The sequence below is a fragment of the Nasonia vitripennis genome, unplaced genomic scaffold, assembly GCF_009193385.2.
Source record: "Nasonia vitripennis strain AsymCx unplaced genomic scaffold, Nvit_psr_1.1 unplaced0186, whole genome shotgun sequence".
NCBI lineage: Eukaryota > Metazoa > Arthropoda > Insecta > Hymenoptera > Pteromalidae > Nasonia > Nasonia vitripennis.
In genome coordinates, this window is record NW_022279965.1 from 381,782 (window position 1) to 401,952 (window position 20,171).

Sequence of the window (20,171 nt, forward strand, 5' to 3'; positions counted from 1 at the left end):
AGAAATTTAGGCGTACTGTAGAATATAGTATATATATATATATATATATATATATATATATATATATATATATATATATAATAATGTCCACTTCTATTTTGACCAATGATTTTATTTTAGCTGTGTGCCGTTACAATTACAGCAAAAGGCCGTTTAAATGAATGTTGTGAATCTTACCGTCGGGCATACAGAAGGTACGACTCGGCCGACTCAGTTCTACTCGTACGTATCGTACAAGCCCACGGAGGCGGGAAAGTTTGGGTGTTCTAATAAACGAAAGTTTATTTAAAAGTATAAAATACAGTTTATAGTTTTTTTTTAGAATTGACAGATCTCGGATTAAGTTGTCGTGTTAAAATAAACGCTTACATCACATTTTCATAATCATATGTTTTAGGACGTAGCACTCCACTCGAGGAAGAAGGAGAAAGAAGCTTTGTCCGGATATACTAGTGAGAAAAAGAGAGAGAATGAGAGTGAGAGAGAGAGAGAGAGAGAGAGAGAGAGAGAGAGAGAGAGAGAGAGAGAGAGAGAGATACTTACAGTTTTAATATCCTATGTTTATATATTTTTTTGAATTTACGTATGTGTGTAGCGCCTGTAACACCGCATTTGTGTACTCATGCAGGCGACGTATACTAGACCGATTGCGACAGTACGAGACCGATCGCCAAACATCGGAGCGAGTGCTTTGACCTACGAGTCAGCACTTCTTACACGCGTATTACTGACTTACTTTTGTACATCACCCGTGCACTTCAGATGTTGATTGGTCGTGAACGGTTACCGCGTTTCATTTGATTTCACAACTCCTCGAATCGTCATCGGGGCTTTAAAAAGCCAGGAAACGTTCCACGGAGTGCCTTTTGTACAGTTAACCTGTTGTCGTGTAGCTGTACCCGATCAGCGAGTACAAGTGCTATCTCTTTGTACGCATCGCTCATTGAGTGTGTGCAAACTACTCAAACTCTGCGTGAGAGATATAGTAAACTCCTTGTTTTCTGGTTTGAGAGTCTGTATTGAGCAAAAGGCGAAGGGTCCGTCGATAGCAGACCGGCGCTAGTGGGAAACCATAGAGCAACTTAGAATATTTATACTTCAATCAGCCATGAAAAATCGTGTAGAATTAAGTCTCATCAGCATCTGACGTGCCACGAAGGAGTCTCCAGTAATTAGGTCACTATATAGAGCTAAATTATATAAAAATATTGTAAGTTAAGTTCAATTATACAAGCGTCAAACGTTATTACAAATAAGCCATTGCACAACGCAATAACAACAATACTATAATAACCAAATTATACGAAACTGTAACATCTGCCGAGTTCTGGGTTTTTTCGAATAAAACAATAACAATTAATCAGCCTATAATTCTATCATATGTCACACATTTTTTAGTATCTTTATTAAGCGGTTATTATTATTGTTATATATAAAAATGTCAATAGCAATAGTTCAAGCCTGACACCCCGTATATGGCGCGTCCCCCGGATGGCGAATGGGGGAGTGCTCGCCAAGGCACACACCTCGGAGGGTAGAGCAGAAATAAAATATGCTCCGTGGACCAAATCAGGCCTCCACGTATGTTGTGCGGTGCGACCCGTAAGCTGCTAAAAAGAGATCCTGCATGGAGAGGCGATCTAACAGTCTTTCTAAGACCTACGGTTGCATGTCAAAGTGACTTGAACCATCTTTGGCTCCCACTGACAGCAAGACGGGAGGCCGGTTACCTGGCTAGTATCGGTCAACTGGCTCGAGCGAGTGCGTGACATTTTGTGGCATCCGCCGGAAACTCTCCAGAGAGCCGAGCACCTTTGTTTGAAGTGGGAGGCTCAAGAGAGTGGAGGTGGGTTAGTGTGATAGCGCGTGCTATACCCTGACATGATGTACGCAGTCTGACACCACTTACAGTCATGTGTTGGGGCCATGTCAGCTGCCCCGATAGACATGGGGATCCAGGGGATCGGACACATGCCGGGATGAAGAAAAATGCTTATAACATAGGAACTACAAACGAACTCGGGGAAAACTCACGGGAGAACCTGGAAGTGGAAACCTTAAGGGTGCTAACAACTCAAGGTGGTGAATATCCAATCCACAAATCAAGCAGCAGTACCAGTATAGGTAGCGCCATGAGTGCTGCAGGATACTGGCATGACAGTGGAACGGTAGGTGAAGAGAGCCAGAACACAAGGAAATGGCTACAAGCCCATGCCAGCTTGCGTGACAAGATAATGAAGGTGAGAGATATGGCAAAAAAATGACCAAAACCCTGGATAAGCAGAAGGGCGTGCACTTCAAGGTTAAAGATGGATTACCCTTAATAGGATCCATGTTGATCGAAGCTGTCACGCTTCTTGACAAGATGGAGGTTGCTGTGAAGCAACCTTCACAGCAACCTCCATCTTGTAAAGAGGTAGCCTCTCCAACAACCTAGAGCGAACAATGCAAAGTCAAAGAAGAGGGCACGACCACCATCTGACGGCGGCGGCGCACACTGGGCCCTATAGACATTTGTTGTTTCAAAATTCTCTACAGACCATGATTTTCGACCAATCACAATGATTTTTTTTTAATTGAAGTTTATTAAAATTCCAAAAGACCCATAGGGCCAGATTTTCAAAAAAATGTTATAATAATTAATTGAAAATCTAAGTTAAAAAATAAACCCATAAGGCATTAATGGCCATAAGCAAATCGGTGACTACTGAAAGAAGCTATATATATATTTGTAAGTGGTATTTGGGGTCGCTGATTATGAATTTGGCATTAGTTTTTCAAAATTGATTTGTTTAAACAATTTGTTTAAACAATTAATTGCAAAATTATCTTTTTATTCAAAACTACTTCAGTTTTGCATAATTACTATAACCAATCTTATTCAAAAATAAACAATTTTTTGAAAAATCTTCAATTTGTTTAATTAAATGCTTTTTCAAGCTTTTTAAGCTTTTTATAAAAATTTACGAGGTTCTGGGAAAAAGCATTTAATTAAATAAATTAAAGATTTTTCAAGCGATCCCAATTGTTTTATGAATAATTCCGTTTCAGAGGAAATAATTCCTTTCACCGAAGATACAGCAATAGCTCTGATTAAAGATGCAAAATTGTCGAAGTGGCAGTATCATAATATTCGCAAACAGAGACAGGTAAAAAATGTTGATATTTTCATACCTTATAAACAACTATTTTTAGCAAAAGAAAATTGTTATCTTATATCTTCTAGTCTCTACATATCTGAAAAAGGTGGTAGTGTTGATTTACAACAACTGTTGAATGATACTTCTAAACGTCTCCTATAGATACCAGATATTTTATCTAATTTCAAAACTAGTGAGACTGAGTACTCTTTAGTTTTGACTAGTAAATGGGAATGTGACGGATCATCAGATCATAGCCAGTTTAAGCAAATATTTTTCGATGGAACTAGCTCAGATGAAAGTATTTTCATGATGTGTATGGTACCACTTATCTCAGAAGTCAATACTTTAGACGGTGCAACAGTAATTTGGCGTAACTCTCAACCTGGTTCGACTACGCATTACCGGCCAATCAGTTTTGTGTATGCCAAGGTAATCAGTAACAGTACTCCACATAGTATACTGTTTGGATTTTTGTAAGTAGCAGGCAACATCAGATTAACAGAAAAAACAATGCTAAGAAAGAAAGCTTAGAATTCAACACCGATTCAGACAAGAAACTGGCCTCATCGTAGATATACACAACAAGGATCGGGTAATTCTAACGATGGTAATACTGCTAGGAGATTTTTCTATAACCCTGCACTGACAGCTGAAATTACAGGTGTCAATGAAAGTTTAATTACAAGATACAGTGTAATACTACAAGTTCTTGCTTCTAGATCTAAAAGTGAATCCGACAATTTTGACAGTAATGCAAAAGAAACTGCTAAGTTATATGTATCTTTGTACGATTCGTTCTACATGCCTGCATCTGTGCATAAAATTCTCCACAATGGTGCGAACGTTATAAACCACTTTCACATTCCAATCGGCATTTTGTCCGAAGAAGCTCAAGAATCACGGAATAAAGATTTGAAATACTATCGTCAATTTAATACTTGAAAATGTGGTAGAATCTACACGAATATAGATCTATTGCATAAATTAATAATATCTTCGGATCCTTATATATCTAGTTTAAGGCACAAGGCAAAAATATAAAGCTTGATGTTAATAATGCTGTTAAGAACTTATTAATTTTAACTTGAAATAAAGTAATACAATTTTAAAATTGCTCAGCTTAAGGTATTTGGGTTTGAGGTTAAAGGTTTACGGTTAACACTATTTTTTCAATTTTCTATAATTGCAAATGGCCCAACTTGGAGTAGTGAATTTCCAAAAAAAAATTGTTTATTTTTGAACAAGATTGGTTATAGTAATAAACTCGCCTAACCTTTTACTTTTTTCAATTCTATCCTAACTTTAGAATTAGCGCATTTCGAGTAGGCTAAAAAGCATGACAGCTATACTCAATCGAACGCACGAAACTTTTATACATTATTATTAAACTGTCGAAGTCAGATCCCCACCATGTACCTCTTAGAAATTTCATGATGTTCATATTTTTCAAGCATTTGCTTTAAATTACATTTATGTGTTCTTTAAAGTTTAACTTGTAGTCAAGTAGGATTCCTAACGCAGGTAAGCGAGAGTGAGAGAGACACATAAGCACATTGTTGTCGCGCTCACGCGACTCCCTAATTTAAGAAGATTTGGCAACGGTGTCATCGAACGATGCAAAGCAACAAGTTGGTCTCGTGGATTTTGAACAGGTAGATTTTGACATCCTCTTCGGTACAGTCCGTCACAGCTGCGATAGCACTGTTGACCTCTTCCTTTGTCGTTAGTCCATCAATGTCCCTGATCTCTAGTGTTGTCTTGGAGATCTTGTTCTCAATCGTGCCTACTTGTCCGATTGCATCTTGGATGGCTTTTTGCATGGATGGCTTTTTGCAATGACTTTATTATGTCGTTGACTTGTTGTTTTACGGACGAACTTAACCTCCAAATTTAGATCTTTCGGCTTTACCTGCGCCTTCATCTGTCCCAGAATGTCAGCGTAGGTCTTGCCGTTCTCTAATATTATAGGAATAGCATAATATAAGCATCCTTAGTACCTTTCGACCATAGCTTTTTATAACTAACATGAAATGACTGATTGTTCCGATATACACCACTCTCGAATTATTTCCACACCTAGACACCAAAAACCACGGTGCGAACTACCCAGACCTCGTCATCGGCTACCCTGTACACCTAGACACCGCGTTTAAATGATTTGTATACCTATAATATAAACTTCTAATTTAATATGACGCCGCAGTAATATTTTTTTGTATGTCACCCCGCAATGAGGAATGTGAGGATTTGTAAAAAAGTTGGGAAAGCAATTCTCTATCATTTGTCGCCTTACTTGTGAGTGGTTTGCATTTAGGGCACTTGCCTGATCCATGATATCTAATAAATGCACTAACTTGTCTATGGATGTAATTTCGCGTAAGACTATCAGTAACTGAACCGACTCACCAATATGTCGCGAAAAACACTCAACGGCTGCTTCCTCAGAATGCGGATTTGTGAGCGCGCGTACCATGTTATGTACGTACTCACGGCGCGAGAGGTTGTTTGTAGCCTTATAGACGCTGAATTCGAGTTCTCTCCTAATCTTAGCCTGAGTGGCGCTATTCCAGAAGCGATGGAGAAAACGGTCTCGAAAATCATCCGAATCCCTAACGCGATCTCGTACATGCTCCCACCAATCTGACGCTATGTCTGGTTGTTCGAAAGGTGCACCTGAGTACGTAGGAAGATCGATTTGTTCTTTTTTTATTGTCGCGACAATTATCGTGCTAGTTCCGCCAAATTGAGCACATCGACAAGAATCCTGTATTCGACCTCATCGGCCCCAGAGACACTATTTTTCGCATGTCAATTGTCGCATGAATTTAATATTAGAATTAAATTAGACCTTGCATACGAAGCTGTTGCAATACATGTAGTACTTCTCAACTTTTACACGTATGCTTGATACAGATCAGTACACGAGATTACCAACTCGTAGAAAGAACAATGTTACACGCGTACTTGTGGCAAGAAAATAATAATTGACTGATATATTTACGCAGAACGAAAAATAATGTGAGTAAAGGAAAAAATGCCAAAGTCGTTGGATGCGCACTACGCGTGCCGTGGCTCCTAAAGGTTATCCGAGATTCCTACTGAGGTAGAGAAAATATTCTTATGTTATTACACTTAGATGATATGTTGGTTATGTGATGATAGAATAAGTTACGTTACAAATGACTTTTATATAAGCAGTTTGTCGTGCGTTGCTTGTGAGACAAGCGTGTGCCTGATTTTCAATAGGTCTTACAATTTGAACAAACTGTTAGTATTAATTGAAAAAAAAACGCGAATGTTATAAAAGAATATTAAACAGAGATTTTAGAATGACTTGGAAAAAAATACACGTAACACACACGCGCTGATGGCAATGAATGCAATGGTCTTGTGCGTAGTAGTTGTTATGCGCACAAGAGTGTTAGAGCGAGGTGATTAATAATTTTGAACTGTTGTGCTTCCTAGGATAACCGGGTAAAGTCTGACGTAGTTAGCCCAGCAGGACGTCATATAGCGATATTTTTACGTCCGTCGGAGGCGAGTTAAGTGTTAAAATTTTTGTGCTGAGTTTTTCAGAAGTAGAAAAAACTCCCCGGATCAGCCCGCAAGGAAGATCCCCGGGTGCACTGGATTAGTAGAAATTAAAATGGTGAATAAAATGTACTCTATTCCTGTGCAGCATGTCACTAGATTTGTCACACCAACAGGAATACTAGCCTCCTACTGGACAGCGTGGAGCACGTGGCATCTGCACATGACATAGTTTGAAGAGAGAATGCGCACGGAGCTACCGCAGCTCGAGGTGCAAGCATGCCAGGCGAGACGCACCCAAGAAGATAAACTTAGTAACGCATTTGCATATACGCAACGCTGTTACTGAGTTTAATTGCGCGCAGACGTGCCCGAAGAAACCCAAGTGGCACAAGTCGTATGCACTAGAGAGAGAGAGAGAGAGAGAATTTTTAGATTTATTAGATTTATTTGACGTACAATATGTTGTACAATAAATTGTATACAGCAGCAATAGTAGTACAGCAAAAATGTGTATTGTGATAGTAAGATAATGTGAAGATGGGTCAAGCGAGAGTGTGTGAGTGTGTGCGTTTGCGTGAATGTGTACAAGCGTGTGTGTGTGTGCGTTTGAGTGAATGTGTACAAGCGATTCAAGTGTTTGTGTTTTCAAGCTCAAGAAAGTGCTCTTTAGCTAGTCTCTTGAAACCTGAGACAGATGTAGTGTTACGAATGTGAGATGGTAGGATGTTCCATAGGTATGAGGCACTGATATGAAACGAGTTCCTCAGCGTCTCCGTCGCGAATGTCGGAATATCCAGAGGTATCACCTCCCCCCCTAACAGGCCGAAGTGTCACGCGGAAGTCAAAGTATGCCAGTACGTATGATGGTACGGCTGTGTTAAACATTTTTCTTAGGAAACAAACAGTGAAATACTTCCTGCGCCCGGCAGTGGTTAGCCACTGCAACTCCCGCCTGTATGGGGAGATGTGCTCATCTCTTCTTACACCAGATGTACCGAATTCCTCTATTCACGAGCCTCTGAAGTTTTAGGTCGAGTTCCTGCATCAGGTCACAGTATACGAGGGAACAGTAGTCTATAAGAGGAAACAGGAGGGCCTGTACTAACAAGGAAAGGTACCCAACCCGAACTCACCGATTTTGATGATTTTCATATATGTTGTAGAACATAAAAAAATAAGAGACACGTATTTTTTTTTATCGGCTAATTTTCACTTTTAAGGGGTAAAAACCTCCCCTAAAGTTAACCCCCAAAAAGCGTTTTTTTTAAATATCTCGGCTTAAAATTAATATTTTTCAATGAAACAAATTGGAGGTTATTTCTTACAAAAAGAGCAAGTATTTCATGGTGATTTGAAGAGTAAGGGTAGCACCCCCTATTTTTTAGGGGTTGAAAACATATATTTTTTGGCATAATTTTATAATAAAAATGTTTAAACCGACTAAAAAAAATTGGAAAAAATGTTTAAACATCCTTAATAACAAAATTTAGTTGACGTCTTTCGGTGTTTTCATAAATATTACCCCTAAGGGGGTAAACCACCCCTAACACAAAATAACTGTAAATATGTAATTCAATACATAATATTTCGTAGAAAGTTTGTATATAGAGGTTTTCGAGGTCGCTGATTACAAATCTGTTATCAGATTTTGAAAATTCGAAATGGCGGATCCAATATGGCGGACGGAAATATCGAAAAAAAATTTTATATAATAAAAAAGTTTTAAACGACTAAAAAATTTGGAAAAAATTTGTAAACATCTATAATAAACAAATTAAGTTTTTCGGTTTTTTCATAGATACTTCCCCTTAGGGGGGTAAACCACCCCTAACACAAAATAACTATAAGTATACTTCAATCCATAATATTTTGTAGAAGGTTTGTATATAGAGGTTTTCGAGGTCGCTGATTACAAATCTTATCAGATTTTGAAAATTCAAAATGGCGGATCCAATATGGTGGACGGAAATATCGAAAAAAAATTTAACTTTCAAAAAAACTTGTTTACAAATGTGTGATCTTTGTAGCCTGTACATGTGAACTAAAGAGCCTTAAACCCTAAACCCCTAAAGAACAAATAGGCTAAATGGTTGTGCATTTTAACCAAACGACTCCAAACCCCTAACCTCCAGACAAGCCGAAGGCCTATGCTTTACCGTAGACACGAGTATAGACATATTACCGATATTTTATTCTATCATTTTGTATGTAACAAATAACGTCTCGTTTTATGTTTCAATCAAAGATTATTTATTTTTCTGCTTTTATAAATTAGCATAATTTCAAAAGTAATTTCATAAATTATAAAGTATTTCATAAATTGCATAATTATATAATTTTATAAATTCAAAAAGTCCACACTTTTTTGCAAATGAAAAAACATAGGTTAATAAAATTAGTTTATCAAACTCTTTTGCGTTTTGTAATAAAATTTAATGTTGTCAAACTTGGGAGTTTTTCATTGTTACAATTATTTCGTAAGCCAAACGTTTTTTAGATGAATTCTCGAAGTAATGATTATTGTATCTATAGTAAAATATTTACAGTCTGGAATTCCATAATAATACTATTTGATACGATTTAATGAATTTATCAAAAAATCTAAATTTAATAATAAATATTATTCTAATTATTATTATTATTTTTCATTATCATTGCTATTATCAGTATTACTGTTATTATTGCTATTGCAATTATGCTTATTCTTCTTATTATTATTATTATTATTATATTACTATGATAATTTTTGTTATTGGTAAAAATACATAAAAGAATATTAATACTCCAACTTCATTTGCAATTAAAGAACACGTTGTTATTGAAAGGGAATTTTATATGCATTCATTAGTTTAATGAATGTTATCGTACATTCAATGATAATTCCACAGATAAATGTCTTTCACTCATAAAAGTTGTTGACAATATGTGCGAATCAGTATGTTCTTTTTTTAGATTGTTTTCATCGAGTGTTTACCTCAGCTGCCTGTGTTATTTTTTAGGCAGTGAGTGACTTTTGTGGGTATTCTAGTTCGATGCCGGAAAGTACGAATAGTACGTCTTTTTGTTTGTCAGTGGTATCATACAGTTGTAGAAAATTTTCTTTAGTGATTTTATATAGATTTACATTATTCAATTTCAAAGTGAATAAAAGTTGAATAAAACCAAAAATAGAGTTTTCCGAACATCACAAAGTGGAACGAGAATTCTTCTCCAATGCATAAATTAATGATTTGATTCAATTTACATTCAGTCGTTTTATTCTGGTAGAAATGTAGCAGTCGTGCCTTACATGCAAAAACACAGCTTGTATAAATTTTACCGCTTGTTTTCATTTTAGATTGAAAAATGAAAATTAATCCGTTAAACGTTCTAAACTTATTATTAGCATACTTTCAAGCGTTAAACATACCAGATAGTGTCACGAATTATCACGAAACAGAGTTGGCCGAAAAAATAAAAGAAATTTTAATAGATGCAACACATGATTTCAACGATGTAGAAATGATTACTGATGACTCTTTGGATTTTCAAGAAGAGTATAAAGACCATAATGCGGAAATAATTGAAGATGAAGTGCAACATCATTTTCCTGATCCGGATATAGCACCAACAAATCAATGTACAGCAGATAATGAAGAACTAGATTTTGAATACAAAAAAAGAGCTGTAGAATTTTGGAGAAGTAGCAAAACGAAGCAAAATTTAAGTCTCAAAACAGTGCAAAACAGATTCAAAAAAGTATCATCTATTAGTCAGCTACGTCGTTGGGCTCATTCAATTAATAAAGGTGGCACGTATAGAGAAAAAGTAGCACAAATTTGTCAGTATACCCTGGATAATTTTCAAGCAGCTCTCGACAGTGGTTCAATTATCCATGATGAAGATATAATTCGATGGGCCTTACAAGCTAAAAAAGAAATTGGTTTTGATGATATTAGATTCAAAGTTTCTAAACATTGGTTACTCAAATTTAAGCAAGCACACCGAATAGTTTCTAGGAAAATAAATAAGTTCATAAAAAGAAAAACACTAGAAAGTAGTGCAGAACTTACGGCTAAAGCTGAAGCATTTATCGATGACGTTAAATCGTGTATACCAAGGATTGGACTCGAAAATTTGTATAATACAGATCAGAGCGGATTTCAGCTAGAAATGCATTCTGGAAGAACATTAGCAGTAGAAGGAGAAAAGCAAGTGCAATGTCTGGTACAGTCAATTTCAGCAACAACGCATAGTTATACTATACAGCCACTAATATCAGCTACTGGACAACTGTTGTCACCGCTATTTCTTGTTTTAAAGGAACCAAGTGGCAAGTTTGGCCCTATTGTAGAACAAAACATATTTAGACCAGAAAACGTGTACATGGAAGCATCCAAATCTGGAAAATTAACAACAAGTAAGGGAACTAATAACAATTTTTACATTGTAATATCGTTGATCAGTTAATTAGTAAGTCGTTTAATTGCAGATCACTTCAAAATCTGGTTGGAAAAAATATTTTATCCCTATGTAGGCCATCACTCAATACTATTACTTGATTCTTGGAGTGGTCATTGTGACAAAGTTATAGAAGAAACAATGCCACAAAATAAAATTATTAACATAAAAAAATTCCAACTGGAACCACAGGAAAAATACAACCACTTGATGTCTATGGATTCCGTATTTGGAAAAACTTTGTCCGAACATTTTCTGATAATGTAATGTTAATGGATCATGATATGAATTTACATGTGAGAAATAATATAATTAAACTTCAATCATTGGTTCACAACCAACTGTCTTCACCGAGATATATAGATTTATTTAAATATTCCTGGTATAAAAGCGGTTACGTCAATGAAAAACCAGATAAATTTGATAATCCTATAGATTTCAGTTTTGGAAAGTCTTGTGCAACACATTGTGAAATAGAAGGGTGCACAAACATTGCAATTGTACGATGTGGTTGGTCCAAAAAAGCATTGTGCTTTAAACACTTTTATGAGGACTACCATTATTGTAAAAACATCGTAAAATAATATATTTTATGCTCAATACAAAAAATGCACTATGGCAAAAGATAAAAGATTGTAGATTATTATTATACTCTAATATTATAAACAAAAATACATTATAAGTTGAATTTACAATAAAGGAATTCCAATAACATTCTGATAACAATTTCTACGGAAATTATAAAACTGCTTCACACACAGAATTTTCTTGTTTACAAATTTAGGAATTTGAGGTGGTTTGGTTAAAAAGCACAACCATTTAGCCTATTTGTTCTTTAGGGGTTTAGGGTTTAAGGCTCTTTAGTTCACATGTACAGGCTACAAAGATCACACATTTATAACAAGTTTTTATGAAAGTTAAAATTTTTTTTCGACATTTTCGTCCACCACATTGGTTCCGCCATTTTGAATTTTCAAAATCTGATTCAGATTTGCAAAGAGCGATCTCGAAAACCCTTATATACAAACCTTCTACAAAATATTATGGATTGAAGTATACTTATAGTTATTTTGTGTTAGGGGTGGTTTACCCCCTAAAGGGTAGTATCTATGAAAAATCGAAAAACTTAATTTGTTTATTATAGATGTTTACAAATTTTTTCCAATTTTTTTAGTCGTTTAAAACTTTTTTATTATATAAAATTTTTTTTCGATATTTCCGTCCGCCATATTGGTTCCGCCATTTTGAATTTTCAAAATCTGATACAGATTTGTAATCAGCGACCTCGAAAACCTCTATATACAAACTTTCTACGAAATATTATGTATTGAATTACATATTTACAGTTATTTTGTGTTAGGGGTGGTTTACCCCCTTAGGGATAATATTTATGAAAACACCGAAAGACGTCAACTAAATTTTGTTATTAAGGATGTTTAAACATTTTTTCCAATTTTTTTTAGTCGGTTTAAACATTTTTATTATAAAATTATGCCAAAAAATATATGTTTTCAACCCCTAAAAAATAGGGGATGCTACCCTTACTCTTCAAATCACCATGAAATACTTGCTCTTTTTGTAAGAAATAACCTCCAATTTGTTTCATTGAAAAATATTAATTTTAAGTCGAGATATTTAAAAAAAACGCTTTTTGGGGGTTAACTTTAGGGGAGGTTTTTACCCCTTAAAAGTGAAAATTAGCCGATAAAAAAAAATACGTGTCTCTTATTTTTTTATGTTCTACAACATATATGAAAATCATCAAAATCGGTGAGTTCGGGTTGGGTACCTTTCCTTGTAAGTGCTTGCGCAACCTGAGATTGGTGCTTTTCCTGAAAAAGTAAAGCCTGTACATTAGTGTGTGAGCACGCTTACACACTTGTGTAATATGCTCCCTCTACGTAAGCTTAGAGTCGAGCACCAATCCCAGATTACGCACGGAAGATTCAAAGCTGACCTGGGCACCTCCTATGTTAATGAAAGTGTTAGCTGTTGAGGGTAATGCGTTTATGTAGTAGGGAGAGCCCAGGACAATTGCTTTAGTTTTAGCAACATTAAGTTTTAGCTTATTCTGTGCAGCCCAACCAGTAATCCTCTCAGCATTGGCACTCATCTTGTTTGATAAAGAATCGAGCTCTTCGAGGTGGCATTGACTGTAAATTTGCAAGTCATCCGCGTAGATGAGATGGAAAACATCGGTATCAAGGCAGAAACCGATGTCATTGATGTACAATGCAAACAGCAGTGGACCCAGAACGGACCCCTGCGGGACGCCGATGTTGGGACCGCGAGGAGAAGAACGTTCGTTATTGTCACCAACGACGGCCTGCTCTCTACCAGAGAGGTAGGAGGCAAACCAGCGGATGACTTGCTTTGAGAAGCCGAAGGTGGATAGCTTTCTCAGGAGCCTGACGTGACACACAGTGTCAAACGCCTTGCTAAAGTCAAAGAGAAGGAGTAGTGTTACTTTCTTTTTGTTTATCCCAACTCTGGCATCATCAGTTAGCTTAATTAGGCCAGACTGAGTGCTGTGACCAGTGCGGAAGCCTGTTTGAAGGTTATCTAGTAATAGCCTTGATTCAAGGTATTCTGAGACTTGCCTGTGCACTAGCCACTCCAGAGCCTTGGAAAGAAAGCAGAGAAGTGAAATCGGACGGTAATCAGTCAGGGCTGTTGGTGAGCTGACTTTGTTGAGTGCGCGCACAAGTGACATTTTCCAGGCAGATGGGAAGCAGGGTTCGCTAAGGGACAGGTTGAAAATATGACTTAGTGAGGGAGCAAGAACCGGCAAAGCTTTTGAGATGACAACCTGTGGGATGCCGTCGCTCCCCCTGGCCTGAGTGTCAAAGTGCGACACCGCAGCCAACACGTCCGATTCCGTTATAGGTTTGAATTCGAAATGTTCCGGGAGGTCAAGACTTTCCAGGGTAACAAGATAATCCTCAACAGCAGGAGCCAGCGGATCATTTGAGATCGCGCTGAAATGCGTGTTGAGTTCATCTGTGGTGAATCTAGATGGTAAGGGGGCCTTGGTGGCAGACATTCCAAGTTTCTCCAGCTCTTTCCAGATCTCAGCAATATCGGTCAAGGTGGACAGGCGTAAATAGTAATAATTCAGCCTGGCCTCCTCGACTTGTTTGTGAGCATAGTCTCTAGCTAATCTGTAAACGCGTCGATCTGATTCGAGCCTGGAGTCCCTGAAACGCCTGTAAAGTCTATTGCTCTCGGATACAAGGCCACGAAGAGCCGCAGTGTACCACGGGTGACGTTGTCGTTCTGGTGTCACAGTCCGCAATGGAGCGAGGTGGTTGATGGCGTTAGTGAGGTTAGCGTTGAGTAAAGATATGCAGTCGTCAAGTGATGAGGAGGTGAGAGATGACCAGTCATATTCGCTAAGAAAGTCTCTCAGCTTCTCAGCGCTGATTCCTTTAAAGTTTCTGTATGAGTATGTATTTGGTACGTAGCGTGGAATCTGTACGTCGAGAGTGGCCGTGATAAGGTCGTGTCCGTTGATGAAAGGTGCGTCTGTCTTCCAGTATGACTGGAGGCGATCCTGCTCGTCGATTAGGTACAGATCAAGCCAGGTGTGAGAACCCTGTTTATGGTGTGTGGCATCATAGGGAACGGACGAAAGAGAGTTCTCATCAATGAAGGCCCTGATGAAATTGGCATCTTCAGATGAGGATAGTTGGTCAGATTTAAAGTCCCCCATTATAACCTTCGTGGAGTAGTTGTGCATGTGAGTTGTTAGTTCGTTAATAAAGTTAGAGCCTTGGAAAAAAGGAGCATGAGGTGGACGATACACAACCCCCACGAAGATGGGAGAAACTCCCTTGGCCGATATCTCACAAAAGAGGTATTCACGCTTGCCTGGCTTGCCGGACCATTCACCGTCGGATGTTGAAATAACACTAACCGTCAGAGATTTGTGTATATAGAGGGCCACACCTCCACCGTTTCTGTTTCTGTCTCGTCTGTAGAGCAGATAATCATCCAGCGAAGGGCTGGATGTCACCTTCTCGCTTAGCCAGGTCTCAGTAACAGCTATTACGTGGAATAAAGAGCGAGTGGATAAAAAGAGCCTGATCATCTCAATGTGACCCGTGAGAGAGTTCGCATTAAAATGACAGACCCTTAAACCTTCAGACAGAGATACCTTAGAACCCGATGAAGACACGGCGGATGAGCTTGATGGCGGACGTGGTGGGATGAAATGTATGTGTGGCAGCTTCATTGTGGAGTGATGTTTATGGCGAGCAGGATCCGAGCTAAAAAATTATCCAGCTCGGCGTCGGTGGTAATGACGGTGGCACGCTCGTTGTCATCGTTGCAGCGTACGAACAGTTTCCCGTCCCTGACGAACGTTCGGCAGCCCTGCCTCCTCTTGGCTTCCAGCCTAGCCCGTGAACGCAGCTTGTGGACGTCGGTGGGGAGTAGCTCATTGATGTTTATGAGCCCTTGGTGGTCAGGGCTCAGAGCTTTGGCCTCCTCCATCACGGTTGCGTCCAGCTCGTTGGTGTGGAGCTTGCGTTTACGAGCTTTGGCAACGACGATTGCTCGTGCTAGTGCACTCGACGAGAGGGTGACGGCCAGTGGTGGCAATCTGCCGTCACTCCTGGCGGTCTTCCGGGGTGCATCGAGCCTACCCATGACCCTGACGGATGCAATATCTCTCCGCAGGACCGTTGGGTCAAGTGCGTTTATGACTGCAAACGCGAGAAGATGCAGCGAGGTCTCACGGGTGTAGTGCAAGCCCGTGATGACAACAACACTATTTGAGGTCTGCTCCTGCCGTCGTTTGACCTCAGCCAGCTCACTGCGGAAGCTGCTAATTTCCGCAGCGCTGCTGCTGTTGTTGTTGTTGTCCTGCTGCAATGCTGAGCTCCTCGATGAGAGATCTTGGACTTGTGCCTGCAACTCGGTGATGGTGGACTCAGCATTAAGTATGCGAGTCTTGAGTGCAGGCAGCTCATCGAGGGCCTTTAGGCGCTTCTCCAGCGGGCTAAGACGTTGCTCAATTCTCGAAATCCTCTCCGACACGATGTTTTGTGTCTGAATGGCTTCCGCATGAGCATTGCGGATGTCATCGAGAGCTTCACGAATGTCCTTCAATGCAGCTTCGATGGTTGGTGGTGAGCGAGCTGATGAAGTACTTCGTGAAGTGTTGGCTGATGGTGGCGCCGATCTCGTCTTCTTCATCCCCGGTTGTTTTGGGGTGGTCTTAGCCGCTGTTGTCGCAGTCACCCCCGCCGCCGATGTTGACCTGGGTCCCGCTTTGGCACCCTTGGCGTCCGCACAGGGAGGACAGGCTATAAACTGCCTATCGTTTACCACGACTGTCTTGATGGTGATGGTGTTCAGACATTTGACGTGGTAATGGAGCTTGCAAAAAGCACACCTTTTCGGCTCCTTGTGCTGAATAGGCTGTTTACAGCTGCCGCATTGCCGAAAAGGCACTTCCCCGTTCTTTTCGCCGTTCTCACTCATTTTCGTCGATAACTTACTGGCAGTCGGTAGAGCAGAAATTCGTGATGTGATGTTAAGTTATCGACGGAGTGGTAGAGTCGGTGTTATAACTCTTACGGCTAGATGGAGCGTTAGTGTAAAGAGCGAGAAAGCACCGACCTCAAACAATGTGCAGACGCCTAGAAGTTCTCCCTCGATGCGGTAGATGTCTCCTCGATGTTGATTAGGAGCGGAGAGAGACGCCGTGCGAGCGGGAAACCAAGCCAAGCCGAGCCGAGTAGATTTTGAGGTTAGAAGCCGTGCAGAAAGTTTGTGCAGAAAAGATGTTGAAAATAAATTGCAACCTTCAGCGATTTATATGTCGTCATAAAGGTTGCAAAAAAGAGCGTGCAACAATCTACAACAAAAGAGGGCCCGAAGGCAAGAAGCGGCAGAAAAGCAGTGCGAAAGTAGGAGCAGAATGAAAAGCTGTCAAAGCGACTCACCAGAGAGAGAGAGAGAGAGAGAGAGAGAGAGAGAGAGAGAGAGAGAGAGAGAGAGAGAGAGAGAGAGAGAGAGAGAGAGAGAGCCCGAAGCGAGGAAGAGACGTGGCCACACCACTGAACACTTGCTCACGCAGCTTGCTGCTCACCTGCGAATCTATAAAAATTAAATTTTAAGGTGCCGGGCCCTGATCTTCGATGCAGTCTCGGATCTCCTCTCCACAGCCGATGACCAGATACTGCTGTTGCAATATAGTCTCGTACTGTATAATAAAACTGTAGGGTCAGTCGAGATGCATGTGCACTACATTTCGATGTGATGCACATGCACAGAGACTATAGGGAACTTCTCTGGCTGGTACCGTTATATGGTATCGGGCAGAGGGAAAAGACATATAAAACTCTTCGAGAGGACTTAAAAAGGCTATAATATAAGAAAAAAACCATTTATCTTTAATATGAACCAAATATCTCACTTATTTACCACGGCTTCCAACAGAATTGCATTAACAATTGAATCACCCATCTCTGTTGCGGTATTTTACGGATGAATTATTACACTTTGCACTAGAAAATGTTATTTATGAGGGTTGATGGTTTTGTTCTCACTGAGGTTTCAAGCGCACAGTAGTTTCGGGTTGATAAATTGCCGGGAAGAAGGTAACGTGGCAAGAGCTCGAGCGTCAGTTATTAAGAAGTATTAGAGATGATTAAGAAGTGCTAGAAGTTTTCAAGTTTAGAAGAGATTTGTGAGAAGAGAGAAATGCCTCTGGGTTGTCATTGGACGAGTTATCCAATGCCAATTGTGGCTGTGAGCCATGGCCATAATTTAATATTGTTTTTCGTTTGCTTTTGTTCATTATGTTGAGATATGAGTAATTTCTATGCTACATCGGACTAGCCTGTACGGAGTATAGACTGTATAAAGTATGTAAGCAGGCATGCGCATGGAAATATAGTAAGCATGAGAGTCGAGCGCACGGCAGCGATAGCTATAGGTATAGTACGAGCTATGCACTCGAACTATAGTACAGAAGCAGCCCGACCACAGAGAGCGTAAGATGGCACCGTAGAGAGCGAGAGAATATGTTGTGCGTATCCGTCGATAGCTATGTAATCCTCGACTGTTAAATAAACAACTACAGATTAATGATAAGAATAATCAGATAAAGTGATGTGTAAAGTGAATTTTCTTCTAACCCGGATCTGACCTTTATTAACATCACACCTTCGCAACACACTATCCATATTGCACTTTGAACAAGTAGCTAAAAAATTTTTCTTTGAATTAGAAAACACATAATCGTTACGCAAGCACATACACTCCATCATCTCATTTCATTCCATTCCAAGCTCTTCATATCTAGCACACTTACACAAAAATGTATGCTACTTCTTATATTCTATATGTAAATATGTACAACATAATGTACAAAAATAAAACATATCTGAATATAAAATCTCTCTCTTCCTCTCTCTCTCTCTCTCTCTCTCTCTCTCTCTCTCTCTCTCTCTCTCTCTCTCTAAGCACGCGCCTTATATACCTGCTGATAGTGGCTATCAAGTGAGTGTCGAGCCGAAGCGCTGAGAGTGAATATACCAGCTCAGCTCTCTATACCAGTGTGATCCGTATAAATCTTAGCACACAAGATTATTTTTCAGCAACATAAAATAACGCTAATCAAATTGAGATTAATTTAAAAGAGTCAAGTTTACAATCATATTATTTTATCTATAAGACGACTAATGTCATTCCACATTTACGCATTTTGCTTACGATTTTATGCTAACACAACAAGCCTCGTCATCGAAGAACCTTGGCACCTAGACATCGAGCGTGACCGGCTACAGCGAAACGATATTTACATGTATACGACAGTGTGGCAGCTGTTCAAAAACATAACCTTAAAGTCAAGCAGACAATGTAAACACATTTACTCTGCGCAACTTATAGATATCTGTGGGAAAGCGATACCCAACTGTATTACACATAATAGCTTGTGCGGCCAACTTTACGGTCCTACCACTTATAGGTTAGAAAGCCAACTTCACGGTCCTACCGAGAAAAAAATAGAGATACTGTTTTGAGCATTCATTCAACTTGTGTATTATTAAACGAAACGGCTTTTTAACAAATATTTTTATTGAAAACCATAGTTTAGCTCAGAAAACATTCTGATAAGCCGAAAAAACTCACGAACAGTAACAATAAGCTTTTTTTTCTGTATCATGCAAAATCCGAACACTAATATAGAAGTAAATAGTGTCACGGGCGCTGCGGCTTCGTCTGCTTCTCAAACTCGCCTTTGTGGCGCTACCGCGCCACTTGATATACAAATCGTTAATAAAATTATTACTAGTGGAGTACATTTAAAAAGTATGTATTATAGATTGCATTAATATTTTTCATAAAGTGTACTTAAAAACTGAATATATCTTACTATTATTCTTATATATGTAGTTCCCAAATTGTCCATCAGGCGAGAGTGATAAACTGTACGTAAAATTAATAGTTTTAGATAGTTCTTTCAATAAATCTACGCAATATCCTCTGCAGCAGTTGATTTCTGTAGCACCTAAATAGAAAATAAACTGATTGCAGATTTTTTTGATTATAGTTATAAAAAAAATCGTTTTCAGGGTTTTATTTGTGTAAATACATTTAGAAAAACCGTTTGTCGAGGTAAAAAGTTGGGTTTTCAAAATATCTACAACTTGTACATTTAACATTTTTATGTTAAATGAACAAGTTCTAGTACTAATGTAATGCCTTGAAGTTGTATGGTAAATAATTGATTGTGTTCACGACTAAACTATATTAGCCGCTTTATTCCCTGAAAAGCGGGACTGAAGTTAGCTTTTTATTCCCTCATATATTTTTTCCCGTATTCGTGGGACATAAAGTTACTTTATTTTCGTAATTACAAGGGTAAAATTTTTAAGAATTAAAAAATTTTAAATTCACTTTGCATTAAGAATGGATTAGTAGGTCCCAATTTTCAAGACAACAAAGTAGCTACTTAGTTAAGTCATGAATTAAGTTCTATATGCAACACGGGACTAAAGTCAATCATTTCCTCGGGTGATCCCCTCGCTTTGCTCGAGC

The 20,171-nt window shown here is 38.8% G+C and overlaps 1 protein-coding gene across 1 annotated transcript in view; it reads right to left on the reverse strand.

Annotated features, from left to right (window-relative positions):
- The window catches only part of LOC116418325 (glutamate [NMDA] receptor subunit 1), a 294,315-nt gene extending 274,520 nt beyond the window's left edge, over nucleotides 1–19,795 (reverse strand). Inside the window, exons 1-2 of the mRNA XM_031933396.1 lie at nucleotides 19,778–19,795; nucleotides 19,507–19,657 (exon numbers count right to left, since the gene is read on the reverse strand). Coding sequence (XP_031789256.1) covers nucleotides 19,507–19,657; nucleotides 19,778–19,795 — 169 coding nt within the window. The remainder of the gene's footprint in view (nucleotides 1–19,506; nucleotides 19,658–19,777) is intronic.
- Nucleotides 19,796–20,171: the final 376 nt, after the last annotated feature.